This window comes from Diadema antillarum, unplaced genomic scaffold, assembly GCF_040938485.1.
Source record: "Diadema antillarum isolate AM-2024a unplaced genomic scaffold, OU_Dant_1.0 seq00001639_RagTag, whole genome shotgun sequence".
NCBI lineage: Eukaryota > Metazoa > Echinodermata > Echinoidea > Diadematoida > Diadematidae > Diadema > Diadema antillarum.
In genome coordinates this window covers 82,344-98,460 of record NW_027272345.1, presented here as the reverse complement: position 1 = coordinate 98,460, position 16,117 = coordinate 82,344, and the positions used below count along the sequence as shown (strand labels likewise).

Sequence of the window (16,117 nt, the reverse complement as noted above, 5' to 3'; positions counted from 1 at the left end):
CAGTGGTGGTCATAGTCGGATACAGAATACGACAGAGCGTTGCAAACAGGTGCTGAGAGCTGCCGAACGTGCTGGGAGAACCAGCTGACCTTGGCGGGAAAATGGAATGAGCAGACATGAAACCAAAGACAAGTTCATCTGGTGATTTGTCTCTTGGGCTGAGTGGGTTTCGTTGGACCGGGGAATATCAGTCCTCCGTGGATGAACAAACCGCCTGCACATTGTTTCACACTAGACAGAAGACAGGGTCTGGAATGACACGGCTCGGGGGTCGTGACAATGATGATTATTGCAGACTTGTTTAAATTATCAGAAGACCATATTTGTGTGCCCTGTTCACACCGCAGTTCCGATTCCAAAGCACATCCTTCTGAGCAGCAAGTCCGTGGTAGTGGACTGGAATAAGAACGGGGCGAGACCGTTTCTTTCGCCATGGCAACCCATCACGCGTATCGAGTCAGCATTTATGCCAAGGCCGGAGCGGTTGTGACCGCACCTCAGCCGCACCAGGGAGGTGAGCCTCCCTGGCCGTACTCAGAGGATGGGTCAGAGCTGGAGCAGATAGATCGTCTGAATTACCCCTGCTAACTGTCTTCAGACAGCGTGCGGGGTATAGTAGAACACCGTTTTAAACACATTTTGACGCTGTAAGTTGAGATAGTAAAGTATGGAGCTAAAGCGTTTTAATTGCATTGTAAAAGCACGATACTTGAACATGATCCTGGAGTCATCACACGTGCCCAATACCCACTCGTCATATTGCCCATGCACGAGCTCGACATTGAAAAAAGGTCCATGAGTCATACAGCCCACGAGTCATACAGCCCATGAGCTCGACACTAAGCAAATAAGGCCCATGAGTTGGACCAGTGGGCGAGTCTCGCTGGTTCGACAGCTAGTAGGCAAACAATGCCTACGATTTCGACACTGGCCAAAAACCAAACAGACAGACAAAAACAAAGCGAAACAACAACAACAACAACAACAAAACCCGACACTGGGTGCATTGAACCCCTTGATGTAATGTCGGTCTGACCAAGGAGGTACCAAAGTCGCACCTCCTTGGTCTGACTCGTGTGTATTCATGCGTCTTATTTGCCTAATGTCGAGCTCGTTGGCTGGGTTAACTCGTGGGATGTGTGACTCGTGGGTCTCCGGCGCATAGAGTGTAACCGTGCGCTCAAGGCGAAGTCACGCAATAAGCAATGACTTTGCATGACAGCTTCCAGCCTTCAAAGTAATGATCGTTGTTGACATTTTCTTGACATTCGCTGCCCTCAGTCAGAGAGGATGTTATAAAAATGACAAACGTCAAAGACAAAGACGAGGAACAGTTAAACGTTGGTTTACGATCCCGTAGGTCTGAAGTACAGAAATACAGGAGACGGTACTCCATACAATGAAGGGAATATTCGAGGATAAACCAAACACAAAGGTTTTAAACAGGTTTGCTCCCGGATGTTTCTACCCATGGCTCAGATGCAGTATGGCCATTTTAGTTTAACCTCATACGATTAGATAACCTACTAGATTCCACATGAGTCGAACAAATTGATTCATGATTGGTCTTCGGATATCCAGTGTTTGGGGGTTGCTAGACTGTAAAGCTAATTCATAAAATGTTTTGTTTTTTCAGTCGGTGAGTAAAACCACTGATGATTTTCTTTTTTACCTTTACGGTAATACACCACCTGTAATTTTATTTTCCTTTTCATGTCCCTCCTCCTTCTAAAATCTCTTTTCTTTTGCTCCATTACATATTTTCTAAAATGCCTTGAAGAAAAGGTTATTGTGACATGAGTGTCGTATATCGAATGTTTATAAGTTGGGCGGTTCCTTCCAAATACTCATACATTTTGAGGGCCTTGATAAAGCCAATCTAGCTTAGACACACCCTTGTGTTCGCATTAGAGGGCAGCGAACTTTTTATCAAGAACATTATAGTGAAAATCATGACCATTTTCTTCTTTTTCTTGGGTTCTCCTCGGAGACATCGCTCAAGATACATAACATTACAGAAACATGACGTTATGGTATGATTTATAAACAAAGATTATCTGTTATAAGTTAATATGTCACCAATATGCTTAACAAAAGACACTGCAGGGAAACGTGCAAGTTATGTTCCGTCTAGGGGAAGGTGCATTCCAGTGTCTGTTTTTAATCATTTGATAGCAATGATTGACAGATAATCATCTCCGACAGACTCTTGGTTTGGAAGGCTTTTTATGAGTGTATTTGATTTGATTTGATTTGATTTTACTGTTCCACATCTCAAACACAAATAACATGATACAATCGATTGAACATAAGACTGGGCATAGCGTCGTAATCACAAAGAATACAAGAGAAGACAATACGTTTTACAAACATGAAATGTGGGGGACCTAGTAAAAAGCAGAGCTTGTAATGTATAGGACCCTAGATGAAAATGTTGGTCTTGGTACAAACAAACAACCTAGTTACGAAAACTATGAAAGGGAGGAAAGGGACGTAAAGGAAAAGAGAGCAAAAAGAGAGAGAAACAAATAAGATTCATAAGAACATAACGAAATAGCCACCTTTAATACGCTTGCAAGATTCCTCGTCTTCACGAGGAAATCTTTTAGTTTACGTTTTAAAACAATTTAGTGACAACGATTCAGTGATGTTAGAGTCAAGGCCATTCCAGAATTCCGGACCTGTGTGTACTATTGTTTTAAGCGCAAATGCAGTTCTTCCGGGGAAAAGTGGAATAAGTTTTCCTGTCTTGTAGGGTAGGAATGTATAACTTTATTTTCTAAAAACATGGTAGTAAAAGCATAAGTAGTCTGAAGAAAAATGGTAGAATATTATAGCATGAAATATATAGCACATAATTATGAACATATTCGTTTGGCCACGTAAGTGATGATCAGGGCATTACGAATCAATGCAAGTCAATATGCGTTTGCATTGCGTAATCCTTTCAGCACGGAGCGACCAGGTTTGGTGTGGTTTGGTTTATTTCTGAACGTGTTTGCCAAGCACGTTTTCCTTTGAAAAAATAAGACCCCCCCAAAAAACAAAACAAAACAAAACAAAACAAAACAAAACAAAACAAAACAAAACAAAAAACCCAAACAAACAAACAAACAAACAAACAATCAAAACAAAACAACAACTCAACGCCAACGCCAACAACAACAACAACAACAACAACACAATCGAATAAAATGAAACAAAACAACAAGGAAGAAAAGTGACTTGGTGCTGTAAAGAAGAAGAAAAAGCAAACAAACAGCACCATTGACTACTGGTAAATTATAGAAGTGTAAATGTGTGCAAGTGACAGGTTTGTATGATTAAGCAGGTTTGTATATGATTGTAGTCAAATTTTGGCATGCCAAGCGTTTGTACAAATTCAATATATGCCTTTGCTGCTCGGAAGAATTTTCGTGCCCATGGATCCGTTTGGCCAATGACAGTATGAAAAAAAATATTGCTTGTTGTTAATTCATGCACCAGAGGTTGGCGCATGAAAGACAACGAAACATCCCCCGCCCTCCAAGTTCAAGAAATACAGAAGTAACAGAGACAGACTCGTACAGATACAGACGGTAATCTATGATGATCACGGATCGCCTAGTATTAGAAACAAAAGTAAATAATACATTTCAGGATGGACTTTCAGCGGGGGAAAGTCTTTTCTTGGGCTGATGCGTTTGCTTCCATAGTCGACTGGATGAGAGGCTGTTTGAGTACGTGACCTCAAGAGGCGCATAAACGCTGAGCAAATAGTCTTTAAGAGGCAGAATACAATAGGCTCATGATCTCATAATGATCATAAAAAGGTTTCTCAAGAGGCAGCCATGCGTTTGTGGGAACGTCGGGCTTGATCAAACAGATGACATTCTTCGTGTACAAGACGTGATGATAACAAGACACAGGTGGTATAATTACCAAGGTCATAATACCCGATTCTCTTGTCAGCATGCATGTTCTCTCGAGCGTGGGGTGGTAGCAACTATTAATGACGTGCATAATGTATATAGAAACACGATGTATAATATATATTTATATATTCATATGTTTACATTCACTTATGTACTGTAGTACGTTTGCATGTCTAATCTTTTCCAAAAATATTTACTTTTCTTGTTCATTATATTTACACTCGTGCATATATATATATATATATATATATATATATATATATATATATATTCGCTCTTTCTTAATGTTATTATACACAAGCAGTACGTGCTGTATTTTATCTCTTTTTGCTTACACTGTGTGGTTGTAAACGGAACCTGTCGTTCATACATGATGGCATTATGCAGTTTGGGATGCTCAGTGAATCGGTAATGAATACAAATTTAGAAAACACCAATGTCATTGACATTCATTGCCCTCAGTCAGAGAGCATGTTATAAAAATGACACACATCAAAGACAAAGACGTGGAACAGTTAGAACATTGCCCTTTTCACAATGTCATATTCTGCTTGCTTGCCAAATCATGCGAGTAGTTTTCCTCTGCACATTTCTATGCATGATTTATATTATCACTGCGAGTTCATGAGGTCGCATTGTCAAGGTTCCGTTGGAATAGTTTTCTCCACTTTAGGGAGTTTGTGCGTGATTGAAGCATGATGCACCGCCATACCCGTCATACCCCGGGTTACCGCATTGTATGGCGCCAACTCGTGTTTCGTAAGAATTACACACTGCCAAATGCCATCATCATTTTCCAGATGCCAACTTCAGCCGTGTTACGATCTTTTTTTACCGTAAATTAATTACGATTATGATAACAATAATGATACTTTGTTCTAAGTTTTTCATATATCGGGATCAAGTTAATAAGATCTTTTATCTTTTTTAAAGTTAGAAATTAGATTCATGTGTCAATTTTATGTAGACCCTATATCTTGATATTTTTACATGATTATTACTTTTTTGTTTGTACATGCGGTTAATTCCACATTATTTATTTTATATTGTACTCAAAGTTTTTAGTGTGTAATTCAGTGTAATTTTTAATTTTTGCAGCAATTCAGCCTGTTAATTGGCTGCTACGTTTTACTGTATAATGATGCTTTCTTCAATAAACCACTTCAATAAAAAAAATATCGTAATTATGAACAGTTATGCAGAACGAGATAATTGCAATCCACTGACACGTATTAATGATTATGTATGTTACGTCTTCCGTAGACTGGTAATGCATAGTGCAGTGCAGCTGTCTATACATACCACATTGAAATCACTGGTGTAGTGTGTGTGGTGAGCGCTGATGTATGATGCGGCTGCACTGCTGATGTCATTGTTACAGCAAAAAATAAAAAATAAAATAAAAAAATGATAATGAATAAATCCATAAGGCACTAGAAAATACTTTCACCCATTTTTTTTTTTTTTTAACCAAGGGTAGTGGGCTGAAAAAGAACGATTATAACCATGCAACAAAATGGCAGATTTCTGTTTGGCATCCTAGGGTACCAAAGACAGCATCAAATGGCAATTTTGACAGTATTTTGTTGTCTATATTGTGACATCCTTCTGTCTAGTTAACCTCATCGCACTCATTCTCTTTTGCTTTTTCCCAGCGATCGGTAACTGGTCCTACGACGGGGTGAATGGAACAAGTGAGTACATACACACTGAAGAAATACGGGTTCAAATTTGAACCCCAATTTTGTCCCTATACAACCAACCTTATGGGTGCAACTTATACAACCAACCGTATGGGTGCAACTTTGCACCGCAATAAGCAATTTGCACCCTCAGAGGTGCAATACGTTGAATTTTGAACCGGCAGTGGTGCGAATTTGCACCCTCCGTTTTGTGCTAATCAAGGGTGCAAACATGCACCATAAATATTGATACATTGTGACTTAAACATTTGGACCACGAGTACCAAGGTTTTACTCGTAAGATCAAACTTACACTCTAATGGATATGTCCGCATCTTTGTAGGTACGAATGTAAATATCAAGAGATTTAATTTTCTACTTGAATAATAAAAGGTACAAATGTGCACCCCAGGGTGCTGGTATAGGGACAAATAGGGTGCAAATTTGAACCTTTATTTTTTTAGTGTGTAAAGGGAGGATTCTTAAAGGGATGGTATAGTTTTGGTTCAGGTGGGGATTCAGATCTTGATATTTGCGAGATATTTATAGACACCACTTATGAAATATTAAAGATCATACAATAATTCGAAAATGAATTCAAAAATGTATTTGATGAAAATTGATTTTGAATAGGCTGAGATATCCAAAACCAAAGAGGTTCTAATAAAAGATGGGACCCAACTTTTATTAGGACCCTTTTTTTAGTTTTTTTTTTTGAAAGTTCAAATCTATATCCCCACGTATAACCAAAACTATGCGTCCGTTTAACCATTGTTATTTATATTACTTCCGTCATCACTATTATCATCATTTCATATCATTATTATCAATATCACTACTGCCACTACTACTACTACTACTGTACTATCTTAATTATTATTGTAGTCGGAGTAGTAGTTGCAGTAGTAGCGAAAACGGTGTCTTTATCAATTACAGCGTCTTTCTTATTTCAAGCAAAATTAGCTTTTCTGAATCACCACCAAGAAAAAAAAAATCTAACATCCCAATAAGAGGAGGTTCATTGCTGGTTCAGGGACTTTCATGTGCAGTCGAGTTTTGGAAGTGATTATCACGATTATGGCTGCTATAAACAAAATATGATCAAGGTTTGCATTCAAAGGTCACGAAGTATAATACATGACTTGTGACGTCACTGATGCATGGCTTGTTAGTCTCTGAGCTCTAATTCAGGGTTCACACTCCCCCCGTCTTTAAGAGCAAAGATACTCACACCATAAAGGAAATAATCAAATTTGGCTCTAATCGTATAAACTCCTTGTCATTCTTGTGGATATCTTGTGTGTATGTGTGTTTGTGTGTTGAGGTATTTCGTGTGTGTGTGTGGGGGGGGAGGGGGCAATTAGTTTTGTGAGTAATTGTAGTTAAACAAGGGTAGGTTTGATGTGTGTAGAGAAGTGTGTGATGGGGCGGGTGGGGTAGTTGCAGTCAGGTAGTATAGTAGGGTAATGGTTTTGTTAGTTAACTGGTTAAGATGGTTAATTAGGAATACGGTTTGTTTTGAGAGTATGACAATGTGATTATTCTACTTTGTATAACAAAATCAGATGGGGGAATATCGGGTGATAGGTTAAAAAATTATAGTGACTTTCGTTAATAGTTTATGGCAGGTTACAGTGAAATGCTGTATTCTCAAGTAAGCGGTGTGTGTCATGAAACAGAACGTATTGATTGATTTAGTAGGATTGATCAATTAATGTAGCTTTTTCTCAGATTTATGCAGAATGCCATATCACGTTTGTATACGTGGTATTGTTTGCAAAAGAAAAAGGTTGTATTACATGTTAAAAATACAATTCAGCAGCCCAAGTGTTAGTGTTATGAAGCAGATATTGATTAGTTTGATCAGGCTGATCAAGAGAGCTGTTTCTGAGATTTATATGCAGAGTTTTACATTGTTTTATATCATTTTGGTATACATGGTTTGATTTGCAACAAAAATAAACAAATATTGGATTGTATGTTTAAAAAAATGTGATTCAGCAGCACAACTGAGAAGAACAGCTGCCTTTAATTGCTCGAATTAATTTCGTTTTGAAAGAGAACCTGATATCATATGAAATTCAAGTAGAGAATATCATTTTTTTCTAAAATCTTGCGTCATCATATAACAGCCAAAGGAGCTTCTTAGGCTCCGGCAGCAACGTCGTGAACGGCTGCAAAATCTTTGGCAAGCAAAACATAGGCCAGTGATCTTGCGAAAGTTCATTTTGTAATAAAGATTTGCACATTTAGTCTTCTGGGTAGTGTGGTCCGGGTGTCATCGTGTGAATAGCCTTTTGCAACGGCAGCTCGCACGCACACAGCGGTCGGAAAGGAGCGAGCTCGCTACGCTTGCAGCTCGCCGCTCGCCGCCTGTGTGTGCGAGTGCACTGCTCCCTGTGTGCGTGTCCCCATATGTAGCGAGCTGCCTTTGCAGATGGCTATTGTGTGACCTTCCGTGGGCACCGGTTTTTCGCTTCGGCAGTTGATTGGCTTTTTACCAAGTTTGGGCCAAGTTCGTGCGATATTGAAAATTTGATATTCGTATCGCCGCCTTGTGTCAAAGTCGGGACAGTGTGAGGCCACCGCTGAAGGAGACAACATTTTAAGAGGAAATTTAAGTAGGAGAAGGTTAAACGAGGTCATGGATTCTGGTCATGAGAAAAGTCATTTGACAAATCCACTGAGCCGTGGGCGTGAATAATAGAGATCTTAATTCGGCTTCCCTATCCACATCATGAATAATTACAGTTTCCCATTCACACTCGTCGATATATATGGATGAGCCTTAAATGAGGGATGATAAAACAACATCATACCTTATGACAGGAGGAGTGGGGGATGGTATCAATAAGCCACTTTTTTTCCCCTCGCATTAATGACCCTGCGTACGTACGGCCTTGAAAATAACTTGACATTTATGTTCACGAAGGAAGACATTGTATGACAAGAGAATTATGCCCGCGGAGAGGTGAAGAAGAAGAAGAGGTTACAGATCCTTATTCGAAAGGTTAATTCGAAGGTCCGTTAATCCGAAAATGGAAAGGAAAAAGTTTTTACTTCTGGAAATGATATAAGGTTCATTAATCCGAAAATGAAGGAAAAAGGTCGTTATTCCGAAGGTTAGCAGATCCGGACAGGGCCGACTGTGGGGGCCCACTTCCGGGTTTCATGAGCTAACAAGCAAAAAAAAAAAAAAAAAAAAAAAAACTCAGCTCATTCTCTCCCCTCCCATTGTAGTGCCTCTTACGTACTTCTGGGTTGAAAAAAGTGTGGGGGCCCAAAGTGATGACACCTTATGTATTCCTTTGTATGGTGCACAAAAAGTGTGGGGGCCCGAGCCCCCACGGCCCCCACGGCTGCGCCGCCCCTGCCGGAATTGGTTCGTTGTACCGAAGGCTCTTTAGGACGCACCTACTTTCCATTTTCGGATTAACGAACCTTAAGAATTATCGAACATCTGCCTTGGGAGGCCGCCTGATGTGGATTATAGTAGGTAAGGTTCTTTGTCCTGTCTTGGGATATTATAGATGCGAATCACATTTGGCGCTTAAACCCCTTTGCCAAAAATGCTCTACAAAGTAGGCACCTGTCAGACGTCCCAAACGACCCACGTATGCTAATTTATACCTTTCCCTGTATTGGAGAAAATGATGACGCCACACTGTATAAATAGCAGGAGTAGATATGCTGGGTAGACAAGACATAATCACTGCATTTAATGGTGTAAACCACTGACCTGAATTTTACATCAGACTTATTTCGTCATTGACAAGTGGTTCTCGAAGCGACAGGTATTAATTGGAGACTATCGAACATGATTTCTTTTATTTGATTCAATTATTATACATGTACTTTACTTCCATCAAACCAAAAGTATTACATAAAACAAACATACATTGGTCAATTTATATTGTTTCACAGTTTGAAAGAAGCACGAGTCATAGAGTATTATACAAAATATATGTACGAATAATGAGAAAGAAAAAGAAATGAAAACCTTGAAATGGTGACAAAAAGTAAATACAGTTGACTCCCGTTATAACGAAGTTTTCAGGACCGGCAGCTTTCTTTCGTTATATCAAAATTTCGTTTAAACCGAACACATAGACAAATAAAAAACATAATTTATTATGTTGTGGCCTGAATTTTTACTTCGTTGTTACCGCAATTCTAAATTTTGTTATAACCGTGTTTACTATAATGGGAGTGCACTGTATATCGACGGATTTAGAAAGGTTCCCTAAATCTTTTGACGTGCCCTTATTTCTCAGGAGAGGAGTTCTGGCCAGACATTTATAACTCTCAATGCGGAGGCAACGCGCAGTCGCCCATTGACATCGACCCCGATTCCGCCACGCCCACCGAACTCGCTCCCTTCGACTTCACCTCCTATGACATCATAAAGACCGGGACCCTTGAGAACAATGGACACGCACGTTAGTATATAATTTAGATGTGATGACGAAATATTTTTATTCATTGTATCGCTGATACGTTTTGTTACGCATTGTAAAGGCAATGAAGACAAAACGACTTTAAGAACGTATATTTAGGTACATATAAGGCACCAACAATGTGTATACATGTACAATGTATAATGTTTATTTGAATGTTCATGTATACCGATAATGCAGGAACCATTAAAGCAAATCAAATCAAATCAAATCAAAATACTGCATTGATATGAATTTCGAATAGAAACAATACAAGGATTAACTTGGAAGAATATTTACAACTACTGTTCAGAAATGAGAGTTATTGTATTTTAACGATACGATCTGCTCAGACACTAGGCATAGTCAAACTACTTTTTACCATGATGACCATGCGTCGACCTAATGAATAGCCTTTGTTCTTTGTCAAATATACAGAAAAGACGTGTGACTGCGCAACTTTCAGAATTTTGCGAGATATTGTTTAAATTAGAGGGCAACAATATTTGATATTTGAAAGAGAGGGGAATATCTGCGGTTATGGCTTTTTCATGTTTCTTTTATGACCCCGATGACGTGCACGCAGTCGAGGTCGATCTAAGTCGTGACCCAGACGAGGGGTCGTATGACGTCACTGGAGGGGGACTGGAAGGGACTTACCGGGTCTACCAGTTTCACTTCCACTTCGGTTCGGATAACCAGAAGGGATCCGAACACGCCGTGAACGGAACTCACTATCCGGTCGAGGTTTGTTATTCCCAACTTGTTTCTCACGGCGCATTATAGTCTCTTAATTTGATGACGAGGTGCAGTCTTGCCTTTTTTCTTTCTTTTTATGCCTCCGCCACGAAGTGGTGCCGGAGGCATTATGTTTTCGGGTTGTCCGTCCGTCCGTCCGTCCGTCCGTCCTTCCGTCCGTCCGTAATGAATTTTGTGGACAGGGTAACTATCAAAACCTTTTGAGGTATCCTAATGAAACTTGGCATGTATGTGTATCAGGGGGTTAAGTTGTGCCTATCAACTTTTGGGTGCACATGCTCAAGGTCAAAGGTCAAAAGGTCAAGGTCAAATGCGTAAAATTTCACTATTTCCTCCATATCTATGCAATACCTGAAGATATTTTCTTGAAACTTAGTGTATACATGTATTACCCAATTAAGATTCTCTGGTGAAAGTTTGGGTCATGAGGTCAAAAGGTCAAAGGTCAAAAGGTCAAGTAAAATGTTAAAATTTAACTTTTTTCTCTGTATCTTGGAAATTGTTCAAGGTATCTTTATGGAACAAAGTATGTATGCATGTACTGACTGGCAGTGGTTGTCTGGGGAATTTGGGGTTCATGTGGTCAAAGGTCAGGGGTCAAAGGTCAAGGGCAATACTTCAAAATGTTACTATTTTCCTTATATTTATGCAATGCCAGCAGGATTATTTTTTTAAAACTTGATGTATGCATGTATAACCCACTAGAGATTCTTTGGGATTTTTTTTTTTTGCCAAGAAGGTCAAAGGTCAAAAGGTCAAAGATCAAGTGAAAGTGCTGAACTTCTTTCTCCATATCTCGGAAGTGGCTCAAGTTATCTTTAAACTTAGTACATATTTATGTATGTTCTGCCTGACATTGATTCTCTTATGAATCAAAGGCCAGATGAAAATGATAACAATTTACTGTTCAATACAGAAATTGCACTTTTTCTTTATACCTTGACAATTACTCAAGTGCGTAAACTTATGAAAGGGTCAAAGTCGAAGTTAAAGTTCTTAAATCCCCAAATACATGCTCTCCTATTCATCCAATTAAACATAGGTCAAGGAAGGTGAACATTTGATACATTTGTGACAAGCATGTCATTTTAATATTTTGCCAATTTTGTGAAAATGTAATCACACATTGTCCACATGTACTGTAGACCTATTAGGAGAATCATGCATTATGGCGGAGGCATACCAGTCGCCATAGCGACATTTCTAGTTTTTTTCTGCGAAAGTTTGATCTGATCCAACCAATGCGGTTTTTATTATGCAATGAAAGTTTGGAAATCTCAGCCACCACCCTTTATCCAAACACGCATGAGACGTGTAGAAACAAAAACTGAAACATGTCATATAAGTAGTATTTAAAGTGCTTGCCTAAACATTTAAAGAAATCCAATATTTACGGCTATTAACCCTATAAAGCCCAAGGGGGGGGGGGGGCACATTGTGCCCCCTACCAGATTTTCGTTTGCCACTCCTTCGCCCTTTATCCGATTTCAACCAAATTTGGTGACTTTTCCTAAAATCTTATTGCAAACATTTTGATATATAATTTAGCTATATTTGATATTGCTGGTTGCCATGGCAACCATAAACTGACAACCATGTCAGTCAGATTTTGCATCTTTTTTCTGTTCCAATTTCATTCAACAGCATTACAGTGTATGAAATGGGTGTTTCTTGGCTGAAATTTGTTGAAGGAGCAAAATTCGAAGTAATTATGGTCCTGGAAAGTTTTTCTTATTTTTCCTTTGTTTTTATGTGACAAAGGCATAAAACAATAGATATAATAGAGATAATTGAAAACAATAATATTTTCTAGAGATTGCCCTTATATTTTGAGTTATTTTGATTCCTTCACCCAAGTTATGCCTCTAATATCATTAGTTTATCATATTATCAATTTGCAATCTCAAAATTCCAGTATTATGCAAATATGAAATGTCATAACTACATGTACCCATCCCAAACATTTCGTCTCAGGTCTCATAATGTATCACTATGGTGATATGAATAGCGCCCCCATGTGGTGACCTTGAGAAATTTCAACCATAACAAATAATAAAATTCCATTTGCTTATCGTTTGTGGCAAATATGAAAATGATTGGTCTATAATAAGACATATATAATGGGGAGAAAGAAATTATACAGAAAAATCATGTTTTTAGCATATTTCCTATGTATTTCTTTATATTTTGGTAAATAGCGCCCTCCATGGGTGACCTTGTGAAAATTCAAATGTACGGTCATGTAGAGTACGAGTTACTCTACTCATGTGCCAAATATGACGATGATACATCAAATAATAAAAAAGTGGCCTTGGGCCTGCGAGGGGTCAAAATAGCTTGGGCTTAATAGAGTTAAAGGTCCTGTTTACCTTTGGGAGCAGTGAGTTAAAAAATGCTGACGATATCACATTTGTTGCATATGTGTAGCTCTGCCACCGTGTCTGTTGTATCACAAAACATCCTACCACATACAATTTTTGCAATAAAGCCTAAAATATAATATGGGGATATAAGTATTTTTCTCATTAAATCATAACTGTAGAAGGTTTAGTCTGGAAACATTTTTATCATAACTATTGTTCTCATTTTGTGTATACGGATTCAAATTTTTACAGTGGTTGTTTCAATTTCTAAGTCACATTTTATATTCTAAAGCACTAATGCTGGGTTTTTGTTTCTTCTGCAAATGGTAAATTAAACCTTTAAAATGATTTAAAAAAAACTTTAATCAAATAGTCTACAGATAAACGTGTCTAATTCAAAGGAAAAACATGGCATGCTATGTCAGGTGGTTGAATCTAATTTACTCGTCTCTTTATATCCATCATCATCATACGACGCTCTGAAAAGTATAACGAATTATCGCGAACAACTGAATTCTCGTATTTATGAAGGTGTTAGAGGTGTACAGCAATCCGTTGCTAAATCATTTGTCAGCGCGTATCAATCTTTTGGTGGAATATCCAACATTCTCACTGTTCCTTTCATTATTTTGTATGGCAATGATGTAGTGTTATGCTTGGCAACTTCGGTGTCTATATGCGGCGACAAAGACATTTCTCAACAAGCACGTGCAATGCGTAATGAGGAAATGTGCTATCCATTTTCGCAATAAAATGCAACGAATGAGAACCAGTTTCTTTTTTTTTTTATCCTACATTATTATTATCATTATCACTCTCCTCGGAACTCATCGTCGACACTTCGGTCGTTAATATCCTCGTACTGATTGGCAGCTCAACAACTCAGCTTTTTATGTCATTATAATGGACAGGTATACTGTCGACAAAAACCGTAATTATTTTGTACATTTCCTGGGAAGTTGCTAGGCAGCTACCGGTATGTGAGCGAGAAAGCGGAATTGAGAAAACCCTCCCCGGGCACTACGCCGGGAGTGAAGCTTTCGGAAATTTGGCAGTTTTATTGAGATTTTTAGGGGGGGGGGGTGTTTGCTTTTTTCCCCCGATCAAATGCCCGCTTCCCGGTTCGCCAATTTATTCTTTTATTTTATTTCATTCTTTAGGTCACGTGACATTCACCCTCGGGGGATCTCCTGCGCGTCTGCCGACAACGCCTGATCGCTGCGTAAGAATAACACGTATCTGTGGCATCAACTCAAAGGCAGCGGCAAAATGCACATACACAATTATTATACAATGTGTACTTTAAAAGAAAAAAAGGAAGAGGAAACACACAACGATATATTCCTGTTTATCCTGCGCGTGCGCATTTCCTGCCAAAAACCGGGTTGCATGATTCTGAATTTTCTGGCAGTGTAAATTGTATATGGGAAGACTATGGTCTTTCCCGTCCAATTTTTTTTTTTTCAGTGTGAATAGACACCCAAGATAACAGGCTTTTTATCTTGAATACAGAGGAGTGTGATTATTTCTTGAGTGGGCGTGAAGTGGCTCGATAGGGCATTAACGATAGTGCATGGTATTGCGCTACAGCGCTCGGGCTCTTTGTACTACAATTCAAGAAATCCAAACAGTATTACGTCGAAACTTGATAAAAATGACATTCCTACATGATAACATTGTCAAAAATCATTGTCGGTTAAGGACTGCTTTCATTGAAACGTCTTTTGGTAACTAGAAATCGAAGAGAAGGGCCTAACAGCCTTTTAAAAGAGAAACCAAAGTAGCAACTGATTGACAAATTGCCCTACATCGACGTGAATAAGCACTGAAGCCATAAGAAGCCGTAAAAAAGCCATAACCGCAGATATTCCCTTCTCTTCCAAGCATTATATATTGATGCCCTTTAATTTAAACAACATTTTGCAAAATTTTAGTGCTTATCTACGTCGATGTAGAGCAATTTGTCAATCAGTTGCAATGAAAACATCTCGACGGAAAAACCAAAGTAGGTTGAGTAAAAAGATGAATTTGATCCTTCTTGATCTCTTCGTTACGGTCTCAGGTTTGTTAAAGATTTTAAGGAAATTGGATTGAGGAAAAAAAAAAGAAATGTGTATTGTAATTCAAATCGCTTTTAATACGTCAAACCAGCACTTCTTACGTTTTGACTGCCTGATTATTGTTGTTCATAGATGCATCTGGTTCACTACGACACGCAGTACCCGGGCCTGAAGGAGGCAGCCAATTATCCAGGGGGCGTAGCGGTCGTCGGTGTCTTCTTTCAGGTAACAATATTCGCCCTGCCCCCTTGGTGAAAGGAAACGAACGAATTGAGGTTTTCGTTCTGAGCTTTTTAATCTCAGTGGGTAGTTACAAAAGGGGGAATAATACCTAAGTATTCACTTGAATTGAGTCAATGCAGCAATATTATACAGTATAACACATCAGCGAATTTCGAGTAAAACAGGACAATCCGTTAAAAAAAAAACAAAAAAAAAGTTTGGAACTTTTAAAATAACTTTGCATGGAGCCGTCTCTGGATGATCAGACTACAACAGGTCGTGAAGTCATTTATGTACAACGATAAAGAAAATATTAAATATAAAGAATATTTCCAAATAATTTTTTTTTAATGAAAAGTACACAGTGCCTCGAGTTGTAACTGACAATATCTACCCTGCTTTCTGAAAGAGGTATGTCAAGCGTTCTGTGATTATAATTGTCGAAATCTATCGAATTGTTTTAAACTTGTTCCATACGTGATGTAAATATATATATATATATATATATATATATATATATATATATATGTATATATATATATATATATATATATATATATATATATATATATATATCTTAGTCTTCTCATCCGAGCAATGGCTGCACCAAACTTTAAAAAAAATATAAGTTTTGAACTGATTCTCTGAATATCCTCAAATATCACTAATGTGTTCTATACG

At 38.4% G+C, this 16,117-nt stretch overlaps 1 protein-coding gene across 1 annotated transcript; it reads left to right on the top strand.

Annotated features, from left to right (window-relative positions):
- The first annotated feature begins 432 nt into the window (after positions 1–432).
- Positions 433–15,469, top strand: LOC139711308 (carbonic anhydrase-like). Its single transcript, XM_071623211.1, has 5 exons — positions 433–568; positions 5,570–5,608; positions 9,871–10,035; positions 10,619–10,779; positions 15,347–15,469. The coding sequence occupies exons 1-5, from the start codon at positions 433–435 to the stop codon at positions 15,467–15,469; spliced, it is 624 nt and encodes a 207-aa protein (XP_071479312.1).
- The last annotated feature ends 648 nt before the right edge of the window (positions 15,470–16,117 follow it).

Coding starts and splice junctions, on each gene's coding strand:
- LOC139711308 (XM_071623211.1), top strand. CDS start 433: ATGGCAACCCATCACGCGTATCGAGTCAGCATTTATGCCAAGGCCGGA. Junction 569..5,569: donor AGAGCTGGAGCAGATAGATC/GTCTGAATTACC, acceptor GCTTTTTCCCAG/CGATCGGTAACTGGTCCTAC. Junction 5,609..9,870: donor CGACGGGGTGAATGGAACAA/GTGAGTACATAC, acceptor CTTATTTCTCAG/GAGAGGAGTTCTGGCCAGAC.